The sequence below is a fragment of the Zalophus californianus genome, chromosome 2 (assembly GCF_009762305.2).
Source record: "Zalophus californianus isolate mZalCal1 chromosome 2, mZalCal1.pri.v2, whole genome shotgun sequence".
NCBI classification, from domain to species: Eukaryota; Metazoa; Chordata; class Mammalia; order Carnivora; family Otariidae; genus Zalophus; species Zalophus californianus.
In genome coordinates, this window is record NC_045596.1 from 65,077,399 (window position 1) to 65,089,717 (window position 12,319).

A 12,319-nucleotide genomic window follows, 5' to 3' on the forward strand; every position below is an offset into this window, starting at 1 on the left:
TGTCACCTACACTGTGTTTTTATAATGATGTATTTCTAAAGTTAAATGTTGAGTTGTAATTTCCTGACAGTCTATCACCAATTACTACACATCAATAGTTTTAATCAATTTTTTTTAAAAGTTGCAAGGAGCATGTTGTTTGTTAGGAATTTTTTTTTTTATTTTAGCAATTTTTTTTTTTTTATTTTACTAAAAAGTCTTTCACAATATACTTTTACACCTAAGTAGCCATACTTGGAAAGACATCAATGAAGTAATGTGTTTCTATTGAAAATAAAAGAAATTATAGGTACAATGATTACTAGACTCTCCCCATTGAAAAAGAAAGAGTATTTGCATGTTGCTTCCAAATTGGGTTCATTGGGCAGAAGGCAAGGCTCTGAAAACACCTGACTATGAGCTGAGCGATTCCATGCAAGACAAAAGAGATTATTTTATTGCTCTACAGAGCTGAAGGAGAAACGGGAAGAAGGGAGAGGCTACAAGAAGGCTTAGCTAACTAAATGCTTTAGGTCCAAGCAGGATTTTGGTCTCTTGTTTATTTTGGTTTTGTTTGTTTGTTTCTTTGTTTTGGAGGTGTTTAGTTCAGTTTGGCAGAAACTTGCTAGATTTTGCAGGAACCTACTTAGGGGCATAGGACTTATGAATATAGAGAGGAGTTGAGAGTTTGAACAACACACCCAAGGACATAGATTGAACCTGGAAGAAACCCTGCTTATACTCAGTTTGGCCTGACTTGAAGTTCTCTAGCTTCAGGAAACCCCTAGATTCACAAAAATCACAGAGCATCCATTTAAGTCTCACAAGGCTGGAGAAGTGAGATTTGAGGTAATTTACTCAGATTCCCATAGACAATGGGCTTTAACTCATATGGGAAGGCTGTATATAATAATGTAAAATGGTGAAATTGTGGCTATATATATATATATATATATATATATACACACACACATACATATAATTTTACACTCTCAGTCATTTTATCCACAAGACACTGAAGAGTAAAGATGTTTGGGTACTTGGCTAAGGTAAAAACCAAGCACTCAAGCTTGTGTTTTTAATTCTTTACAATGTATATTAACTTTATAATAATTACGGAATTTTTCATTGACCTAAAACTTAATGAGAGATAAATTTGCCACGGTGATGATGACTTGTCTATTTATCCTTGTAGTTCTATCAATTTTTGAGGCTATGTTATCAAAGGTTCATTCAAGTTTATAATTGCTCTATCTTTCTGTGAATTGAATCTTTTATCATTATCTAGTGATTCTCCACCTCTAGGAATGCTTTTTGCCTTCGAGCTCATTTGTCTCATACCTATATGCTGATGCCACCTCTTTTTTGGACATTTCCTTATGCTTATTATTTCATCAGTTAAATTTCAACCTTAAGTTTTGTATCATATTTTTTTTACCCACTCTAAGAGGCTTTGTTTTTCAACTTAAACATTTGGCCATTTACACTAATTGTAAATACTTAATTATTTTAATTTATTACCATGTGTATCAGTTCTCTGGGGCTACCGTAACAAAATAACCACATACTGGGTGGCTTAAACAACAGAAATTTATTTTCTCACAGTTATCGAAGCCTTTAGTCAAAGATAGATCAAGATGTCAAAGTCGGCAGGGTTGGTTTCTTCTGAAACCCTCCTCCTTGGTTTGCAGGTACCCCTTCATCACTGTGTCTTTACATGGTCTTTCCTCTGCATACAAACCCTTGATGTCTCTCTGTGTGTCCAAATATCCTCTGACTTTATAAAAGTCAGATTGGATTAGGGACAAATGGGCTTGTTTTAGCTTAATAACTTCTTTAAAAGCCTTATGTCCAAATACATTCTCTGAGATACTGAGGGACAGGGTTTCAACACAGGAATTTTGAGGGGACACAATTCAGCCCATAACACTATCAATACATTATATATTTTCCTATATATTTAACTACTTTCTTTGATGATCATTCTGTTCTTTATCGCTGACCTTTCAGTTAGATTCACTTTGTTTTGGCAGAAGTACTGCTGACTTTTCAACAATATAAGGGTTAAATGTACCAACCCTACCACAGAGTCAAAAATCTGCATTAAACTTTTGACTCCTCAAAACCTTAACTACTAATAGTTCACTGGAAACCTTACTGATAACATAAACAGTCAACTAACATATTTTATATGTTGTATTACATACTGTATTCTTACAATAAAGTAAGCTAAAGAAAAGAAAATATTAAGAAAATCATAAGGAAGAGAAAATACATTTACAGTGCTATACTGTATTTTTTGAAAAATATATCCACATGTAAGTGGACCCATGTAGTTCAAACCCATGTTGTTCAAGGGTCAACTGTACATCTTCTAGGATTCCTTTGAGTGAGAGTCTTCTATCAGTCAAGGCTCTCATTTTTTGGTCTGACTATGTCCAAATTTTGCTCACTAGAAAGATATTTTCTCTGGGTTTATAATTCTGGAATCATTCTTCTGTTCTCCGGACACATTACAGATTGTTTTCATCCTTTTTTGATTTCTCTGCCCTATGTTGAGGCAGCAAGTCCTATTAGTCTCTCTACCTGAAAGGCTGGATTTTGTCTCCTGTCATCTGCAACTCGTAAGATCATGAAACCTTTGCTAAGATTCCCTGTGGTTGGGCAAATGCCTGCAGGACAAAGATGGCTCTAGGGCTCTGCTTTCCTTTCTGGGAATCTATTTTCACTTCATTTTTAGACTCTTAAGTATTCCTCATTTTCTTGACAGAGCATCAATGCATGTTACAAGTTGCTTTTTAGATTTTTATCCAGAATTTATTTTTGCTTTCAGCAGGAAGATCAGTTACAGTATTTGGTATGCCATTCCGCTGAAAAAATAAGGCTGGTCCATCTCATTTAAAGAGAGACAGAGACAGAGGCAGACAGAGGAGGTTTTGTTTGTTTGTTTTTCTTTTTCTGTTAATAGAGGTCCATTTTAGGTTTGCCTGGGTGGTTGGTTAAGTATCCAACTCTTGGTTTCGGCTCAGGTTATGATCTCAGGGTCATGATATCAAGGCCTGTGCTGGGCTCTGCGCTCAGCTCAGAGTCTGCTTAAAATTCTTCCCCCACCTCCCTCCCCCTCTGCTCCTCCTCCCATGCTCTCTCACTCTAAACAGTAAATAAATAAATAAAATCTTTAAAAATAGAGTTCCATTTTAAAAGTAGAGGACTTATTTGGGACCTTTTTTCCTCTATGTGCCTGCGTGACTTGCCTTAACATCAGGAGCAGCCTTGATGGAATAAAGATTTCAAGTACCTTTAGGACTGCCTATGGAACACTGATAGTTCTAGCACGTGGCCTTGATTAAGCCGGGATAGCAGTATTAGGTATGGGTTTCATAGTGTAAGAGTCTCAAGAAGTCTCTGGGTTACTGTCCCTTTAGAATTTGCGCTGTAAAAGCTAAAAACTATGGAGAAATCTATAGAATTTTAACTTATCGTTATGTGGTAGAAACAAGAAGAACCGAGGACCAAATCTACATAAGACTGAGCACAGGAATGACAATGCTAGCTCCTTGAGCCGTATCTGTGGGAAATGGTACTAAGCTATCACCACCCTTCCTCCCCTTAAGCCAAGGACCTGCCTCAGAATCCTTCCCAGCACGGTATCCTCAGCACCCAGTGCCAAACAACCACAGGAGGAAGGAAAATGCAATTTAACAAAATAACAACTAACAGTACCTTGTGGCTTGTTCTTGTGTTTTTCAATTGGGACACTGTTAGCAACATGTTTTCTCAGGTGCAGAGGGGAAAAGAATTCTTTGCGTTTTCTCAGTTCACCTTTTTGGAAGCTCTGTTAAGGTAGGTAGCTCATGTTAGTGCTTCCTGTAATTGACTACACAGAGACCCAGCAAGTAACCATCTAGTGATTGCTGGAGAGGAAAAGGAAGGCTTGTTGACAGTTTCTTCCAAATGTAGAACTTTGCCATGAAATTCTGCACTTTGAACTAGATCTGGAAATAAAGACATTAAGAACTTTCCCAGTTACAATAGGTTTTCTTTTGTTTGTTTGCTTGTTTCGTTTTTTCTCTTAGAGCTCGAGATCAATGTCTGTTGGCTTGATAAAGAGAAAAGACGACAATTCTTCCATTTGCCTGAGTTGGTTTCCACTTAGGGGCCTTGGTGCCAGTTGTTCCCTTCACCTGATAGGCCCCTGTTCTAGATCTTTACATGCCTGACTCTTTCTCATCCTTCAAGCTTCAAGTCTTGGTTTAAATTAAAATTTAAAAAAATTAAAAAATTAAATAAAAATTAAAAGAAGACCTCCTCAAGGTCTTTTCTGATTACCCAAAGTAGGCTTCACCACCACCAATTCATTCTCTAGTCAACCATGTTCTTTATTTCTTTTTAATTTTTTATTTAATTTCAATTAGCCAACATATATTACATCATTAGTTTCAGATGTAGCATTCAATAACTTACCAGTTGCATGTAACACCCAGTGCTCATCACATCACGTGCCCTCCTTAACGCCCATCACCCAGTTACCCCATCCCCCCACCCACCTCCCCTCCCGCAACCCTGTTTGTTTCCTAGAGTTAAGAGTCTCTCATGGTTTTTCTCCCTCTCTGATGACTTCATTGTCTAGTCAACCATGTTTTTTATTTGCTTTGTGGCATTTATCACTCACTGGAAGTACTTTTTTCCTCTTCATATCTCATCTGTCTCCCCTCACCAAAGCACACGTTCTGAGAGGCCAGGGTGCTTGCTGTCTTATATCCGTGGCACCTACAACAGTACCTAACATGCAACTAGGTGCACAATGATATTTGTGCAGGAATTAATATGAATGAGAAATATGTACTTGCTGTTTATTTTGACTTACGGACTTAATTTGTAAGGTGACTTTATAAAGAGATTTTAATTTTATAAAGAGATTTTTTGACTCTCGTGGTAATAAGAAGGGACCAATTTATATCTCTATAACAGAAAATACATAGGAGTTGAGATGGAAAAATGACGTAGTGATTAGAGAGACAAACATATGAGCCTGGGTTTTAATCTCAATTTTTCCATTACTAGCTGTGAGACCTTGAGTGAGGTACTCAACCTCTCTGTTCCTTAGTTTTCTTATTTAAAGAGATTATGACAAAGAGAAGACAACAGGATTGGGAGAAAAGGAAATAAATGAATGTACTGCAAACACTTAAAATAATGTCTGCCCTTTGGAAGACCTCTGTAAGTTATTTATTGATATTGTCATATAAAATTACTGTAAATGCACATTATACGCCTGCACAGTTAACTTTTCATGAATTTCTTCATTTGTCAAGAGTAAATAATCATACCTACTTCATAGGATCATGGTAAGGGTGAAACGTAAAGCACTTAAAATAGGGTCTGGCACATGTAACACTCAAAAACTGTAGCTTTTATTATCTTATGCAATACATTCAAATGACTTTTATTCATTTATTCTTTCCATTCTCCATCTTTTTTTGTGTGTGCTACCAGACCGTGATCTTTATTCGTGACAGAAATTCTCATGGGCAGGAGATATCAGGATACATTGACTATGCCCACAGGCTAAAGATCGAAGATTTTGAAGTCTACTTTAGTGGAAAAAGAAGACTTCTTCCAAAACCCACAGATATGAGGTAAATTGTATGTACTTCTCACACCTTCAGTAAGAGAACAAGCTCCTCAGGGGCATGGTAAAAGATTCTTATTTTATGTTCTATATCGTGCCTCGAGTGGAAGAGACATATATATATGGAATGTGGTAAGAGTGGCTTGAATAAAAAATTTAAATGGGCAATGAACAGAGATGCACTTTTTCCATCAACAGTCTGCGGAAGAGAACTTTTCAGAGATGAGGTAAGTAAATTCCCAGTGACATTACTTTTAAATGACAAGTAGAGCCTAAAAATGGCTAATCTCATAAGGGTCTTGGACCACTTGGGACTTGGTCTGCTTAGGAGCCTCAAGAACAGTCCACCTAACACATTCTCCCCCCTCTTTTCTTTGGCCACCAACCAAAGTACAAGCCTTTGACTAGCATGCCCTCATTTACTCTCATTACTGGCCTATTCTGGGATTCCTTCCCACTCATCATTCTTTTTATTATTGACCCCTACCCCTTTCTCTGGAGACCTCATCCTATCACATATGATCTGCTCTATACTGTCAGTTGATTCACAGATCAACTCTTCTATCCCTTTGGTAGTAGGTCTCAAGCTAATTTTTAAATTCTATCTTTTACTTTCCATAGAATCCAGAAGTGGTAGCAGCATTCTCCTTGAACTGTCCTCTATATCCAGATTATTTGACACTTGTAACAACGCTCTCCTCCTTCGACATTCCTGCTGTCTTTTATCCATCCTTATTGCTGTTATCTAAAGAATTCTTAACCCATCACCACCTTAATGGACCTACCCTTTTTCTGACCCCACCTAGATGCATGGCACATCATTTAACTTCTCTCTGTAATAATCTCTTTTTGAGCTTTGGCTGTATCTGTCCTGCTTACTTCAAAGGTAGATTGATAGGGACCTTTTTTTTTTTTCCCCCTGCACCTGTAACTGAATTCCTGGGTTCTGCTGGAGGAAATTTTAGGAAATTTCACTAAGGTGTGGATATCCAAAAATACTCTAAAAAATATCCAAAAATATACTAACTCTTCACCACTCCCTCAAGATCTTTGTTGTCAGCTGCTGACACTGACTCCTCTCAATGTGTGATTTGCCTCACAAATCACAGATTACATTGAATCTAAACACAGAAACTACCAACTGATCTGTCTCTTTGTCAACCAAAACAGACTTCCTCACTAACCAGAGTTCCCCTCAGAGTGCCCTTCTGATTATTTTCAGTCACAATTCTGTTCTGGCAGCCATTGGCCCTTGGGCCCACCATCCATGTTCAGAATATGACTTCTCCTGACTCCTGGCACACCACCATGCTATCTTGTCCATTAGCCCACCTCTCAGAGGGCCAATTTCCTGGAAACTGGCACACATTCTTCTAACACAGCAAGACCTACACTTCCCCAAGAACCATGAAGGAATATATGCCCTAAGAATGACTTGTGCTTTTTTCCGGTGACATTTCTGAAACAACATAGGTCTGACCTTAGATGGCTGCACCCTTTGCTTTTAGAATGTGCTATGGTGAGTGCTGTGAATTGTGTAAGACTGTTGAATCACAGACCTGTATCTCTGAAACAAATAATACATTATATGTTAAAAAGGAAGAAGAAAGAAGAAAGAAGAAAGAAGAAAGAGGAGGAGGAGGAGGAGGGGGATGGGGAGGGGGAGGGGGAGGGGGAGGAGGAGGAGGAGGAGAAAGCAGGAAGGGAAAAATGAAGGGGGGAAATCAGAGGGGGAGACAAACCATGAGAGACTGTGGACTCTGAGAAACAAACAGGGTTCTAGAGGGGAGGGGGGGAGCGGGATGAGTTAGCCTAGTGATGGGTATTAAAGAGGGCACGTACTGCATGGAGCACTGGGTGTTACAGGCAAACAATGAATCATGGAACACTACATCAAAAACTAATGATGTGATGTATGGTGATTAACATAACAATAATAAAAAAGAATTAATTTATTTCTTGAAAAGAAAATAATAGTTCATTCTTACCAAGTGAAATATTTCCTTTATACATGCATCTAGTCTCACACAATTTTTACAGATTCAGGGAAAAAATAACTACTTGTTCTGTTTAGAGCTAATTGATTCAACTTGTGTTTGATGCTTTCCATCCGTCTTTCCACTGAAGCTATATTTCATCTGTTCCCCGTTTTTAAAAATTCCCAAACTCACTCTCAGCTGACTCCTTTATCTTGCCTCTAAACATGCTGAAGCCATTTCTATTAAAAAAGAAGAAGCCATTCCGATTAGAAAAAGATTATTTCTATTAAAAATCCCTTTTTGCCCTCCAACTCTTGCACTGCCTCTCTCGGTTTTCAGCTAAGCTCCTCAAAATAACAAGTGTCTCCAATTCTCACTTCTCATGTAGGCGCTAACCCATGGTAATTAGTTCTGTGCCACCATTATTCAAATGGAACGACTCCTGCTAACATCACCAGTGACGGCCAAATTCAAAATCCCATGGACTGTTTGCAGTTCTTCTCTTACTTAACTTCTCTACAGTATTTGATTAGTGTTGATTAATCATTATGCTGAGTAATTCTTTCTTCTCAAAACTATTCAAATACTCTTTTTATTTTCAGAATCCCTCATTGAACTCTCCCCTTGTTTATTTCATACACGTCGGCATTCATTAGAGTTCATCCTTAGATTTTGTTTCCTACCATTCATTCCTACATTCTCCTGGGTGATTTGAACACTTTTCTAGATAGTTGTTCTTCTTATTTCATATTCAGTTATCCTACTGCTTACTTCAGAGAACCTTCTGTGTATCCCATGAGCACCTAAAACTTATTTTCAAAATTAAACTCACCTCAATCTCTGTAGTTTTCTGTTGCTTCTGTATCCTCCATCTTGGCAAATGGCACCACCCTTGCAACCCAAGTCAAAATCCAGATGTTATTCTAGACCTCTTCCTCTCTACCACCCCTCCGTAACTAATAATTTACTAAAAATACCAGATTCTATAACCTTAACATGTTTGTTTATGTTCAAGCGAATGTAAGATGTGTCATTTCACCTATATGAATTGTTCATACCAATATTTCAGTATGAATCTTTATCTGATAACATTTTAACAGAAAATACCTAACAAATAATTCCTTAATATCCTTTAATACCTAGTTAGTCCTTATTCATATTTCATTGATTGTTTTAAAGTTATCTTTTCACAGCTGATTTGACCACATCAAAATCCAAATAATATTGTGTTTTCTTATTCTGTTTTCTGTCATTCTTTTACTATATAACAGTCCCTTCCTTCTTTTTTATTTTTTTATGCTGTTGATTTGCTGGAGAAACCATGTCATTTATCCCAAGAAATGTCTCATATTCAAAATGGGACTGATCACTTGAAAACACGCTGTTGTTTTACATCCTACCTCTATCCTTCTATTTCCTGTCAACTGGCTTGATAAAATCCAGTTTCAATTTTTTTTTTTTTTTTTTTTTAGGTAACCATTTTTAATAAGTGAAGCTCTGTGAGCTTGATCAGTGAGTTCAGGTGGTGTCAGTCTGATCACTCCACTATAAAGTTCCCCATTGTTTCACTCCAATTGTTTTAGAATACAATAACAAAAGCTACCTAAGTGTTTTTACTAAGGGTTGTATAATGGTAATTCTCTAATTCTAGAATTCATTCTGCATTATTTAGCTAGAAGTCTTCCATAGAGAATAACTTTTCCTCATCACTTGGTTGGTTACCCTAAAATAGAATTCAGTGCATGCAGAAAGACAAAATAAATATTTGATTATTTCCTTAAATTTATGGGAAAAAATGCAAAGCCAAAGGCACAAAAGAGTACAAAGATGATGCCAAATTGCTTTCAAAGTGGTTCTACCAATTTGTACCTACCAGAAGTAGTAGGTGTTCTAGTTAACAAACATTTTTTTCCCCACTGTACTGAGTTATAAGTGACTCCCATTATGGTTTTTAACTTTCATTTCTGTAATTACTTATCAGATTGGGCATCTTTCATTGGTTGATCAAATTTCCTTTCTGTGAATTATCTATTAAGACTTTTCCTCATCTTTTCTGCTGGTTATTTATTTCTCCTTTTCTTATAGATTGTGAATTCTTTTTATTTTTATCTTTTGGACATTGACTAATCATTTGCCTTTTGTATATACTGAAAAATATCATCTTCCATGTGCAATTCTCCTTTCACTTCCTTTACATTGACTTTTGATAGAAGTCTTGATAGATTAATACATTTTACTAATCTTTTCATCTGAAGTTTGCATTTTTTGTGTTTTGTTTAATCAAATTCTACCTTTATACAGGGCATAAAGATATTATCCTATAGAGTGTAGTTTTGCTTTTTATTTTATATCTTTGACGTACCCAGATTTAACATCATATATAGTGATAGGGTAAGAGTCGGCTTTGTATTATTGTTTTCCTAAATGACTAATAATTTGTCCTAGAACACTTACTGAAAAGTCCACTATCTTCTCTCTCACATGTGCAACACCATTTGTGTCTTAAGTTAGGTACATGTTTATTTCTGGGCTCACTCTTTAGTTTTATTGGTCTTTCCTTGAAATAATAGAATCTTGGTCATTTGGTATATTTTAGTAATAGTTTTTGAAATAAAGGCAGTTTTTTCTTCTTCAGAAGCTTCTAGGCTGTGCTTGTCCTTCACTCTAACATATAAATTTTAGAGTCAGCTTGTGAAGTTCACACACAAAAATGTTGTAATTTTGATTGGAATTGTTTTCGAGTTATGGCCAACGTACAATTAACTGGCATCTTTAGGAAATTCAGTCTTCCATTTATTTACTTAATTTATTTACACCTTTTAAAATTTCTTTTAATAATATAAGTTTCCTAATTAGTGAGTTTTATCATTTTTGTTTTTGTTTTTGTTTTTTTTTTTTCCTCATGGGTGCCAGATCATTTCAGAGCTTTTAAACAAAGTTAGCTCTATTCTGATGATCCCACTGGGTAATTTTTACCACATGAGTTTAATTTAAGCCATCTATCAGAATCAAACTTCAGATTTTTCACTCAAGAGACTTCCTAGCAATAAATGACTAAACAGTGTTACCAGGGGAGAAAATATCTTTGGTATATGTATTTCCCTACTTAGTTCAATTCAGAACTAGAACAAAGACTTTAAAATTAAAGATTCACTTACCTTTGACGTGCTATTCTATTTTGTGTAGGAAGAGACATTAGTTTTCTGATTGGAAGCCTGTCATGTGGAAAATAGAAGTAGCAACAGCTATGGCTATTATGCAACACAACAGAAGAGAGGGCCCTGAGAACTTGATGTCTTGTCAGTTCAGACTCCATTCTGACCATGTGTTTAAGACTCAGTACCTTCCTGTCAGCATATATGAATATCTCACAAGCGAATAGCATGTTCCAGTGTAGGGAGTTCACACTTTCCTACAACGATTTAGTGAAATAGTTTCAAGAAGCATTATTACCATCTGAGAGAGGAGAAGCTAGAGAAAACCACTTGCTGAAGTTCACGAGGGAGAAAGAGTGAGAACAAATTCTTAGGAATTATAATTCACTGCTCACCTCCAGAACACTATTCTCAATTTAAAAGCTTTTGTAGCTTGACCGTGATTGCACTCTGTAGAATCCTTGAGTTATATTCTGCCCCACGTTTAGCTGCTTACATTTCCATATTTATGTATCCATATCATTTCCACAAAGATCTAAAGTCTGCCTGTAGAGTTCTACCTATCCCTCAAGTAGACTCGTCAGTAGGAAATGAAGAAGTTTTGTGTTTCTCTTTGGAGAGTCTATGAAATATTCATACCCTTGACCGACGAATGCCCCTAAATATTAAAGCTTTGAGATATTATTATCAAATTTCCCTTGCAATCCCATTGTCTGTTTTATTGAAATGTTTAACATGCCAAACTTCTGAAGTTAGAATTTAAAGTTGTGTTTATCCTGTGCTTAAGTGTGTTCTCATGAAAGCATCCGGTTCTCAAGTTTAAAAGAAAAAAGAGTAAATGACTCAGTTCTAATGCACGGGGTATATAAAATATTGCCTGTATTTAAGGTTATGGATATTGTTCCACATCTAAATTTGGTGACTAGTTAGTAGAATATCAGTTTAGTCTCTTCCACAGATTTTTGCTGAATCTGAAAGACAAGGAATACTTTGGGTGGAAAAGGATTCTGGTTGAGGGAGACTTTCCACAACCACCAGCTCCTTGATATTCGAAGTGTGGTCCGTGGGCCAGTAGCACCAGCAGTAAAGCATCTCAGGCTCTACCCCAGCCGGTGAAGCAGAATTGGCCTTTTAACATGATCTGCAAAATTTCAATATGTATATTAAAGTTCAAGAAGCATACTCTAGACCTGTGCTGTCCAGTAGAGTAGCCAGAGCCACATGTGGCTGTTGAACACTTTAAAAGTGATTAACTCTGAATAGAGATATTCTAAAAATATAAAATACATACCTGATTTTGAAGACCTACCATAAAAATATTAACTATCTTATTAATAAATCTGCATTATGTACATGCTAAAATGATATGTTGGCTACATAGGGTTAAATGAGATATATTATTAAAATTATTTTCACTTTTTTTTTTTTTACTTTTTTTTAGTGTGGCTGCTAGAAAATTTACAATGACATATGTGGCTCATGTTTATGACTCAATTCTCTGGATAGATAGATTGATCGATTGATTAATCGATCTGGTCTACTTGTCCTCACCTGAGAGGTTCAATCCCATCCTG

General features: G+C 36.4%; 1 protein-coding gene across 2 annotated transcripts in view; it reads left to right on the plus strand.

Moving 5' to 3' along the window:
* Positions 1-12,319, plus strand: part of CFAP299 (cilia and flagella associated protein 299) — a 562,489-nt gene that overhangs the window by 479,474 nt on the left and 70,696 nt on the right. For both annotated transcript variants that reach the window (XM_027600046.2, XM_027600047.2), the window contains one exon: positions 5,476-5,618. In XM_027600046.2, the coding sequence (XP_027455847.1) occupies positions 5,476-5,618 (143 nt within the window). The remainder of the gene's footprint in view (positions 1-5,475; positions 5,619-12,319) is intronic.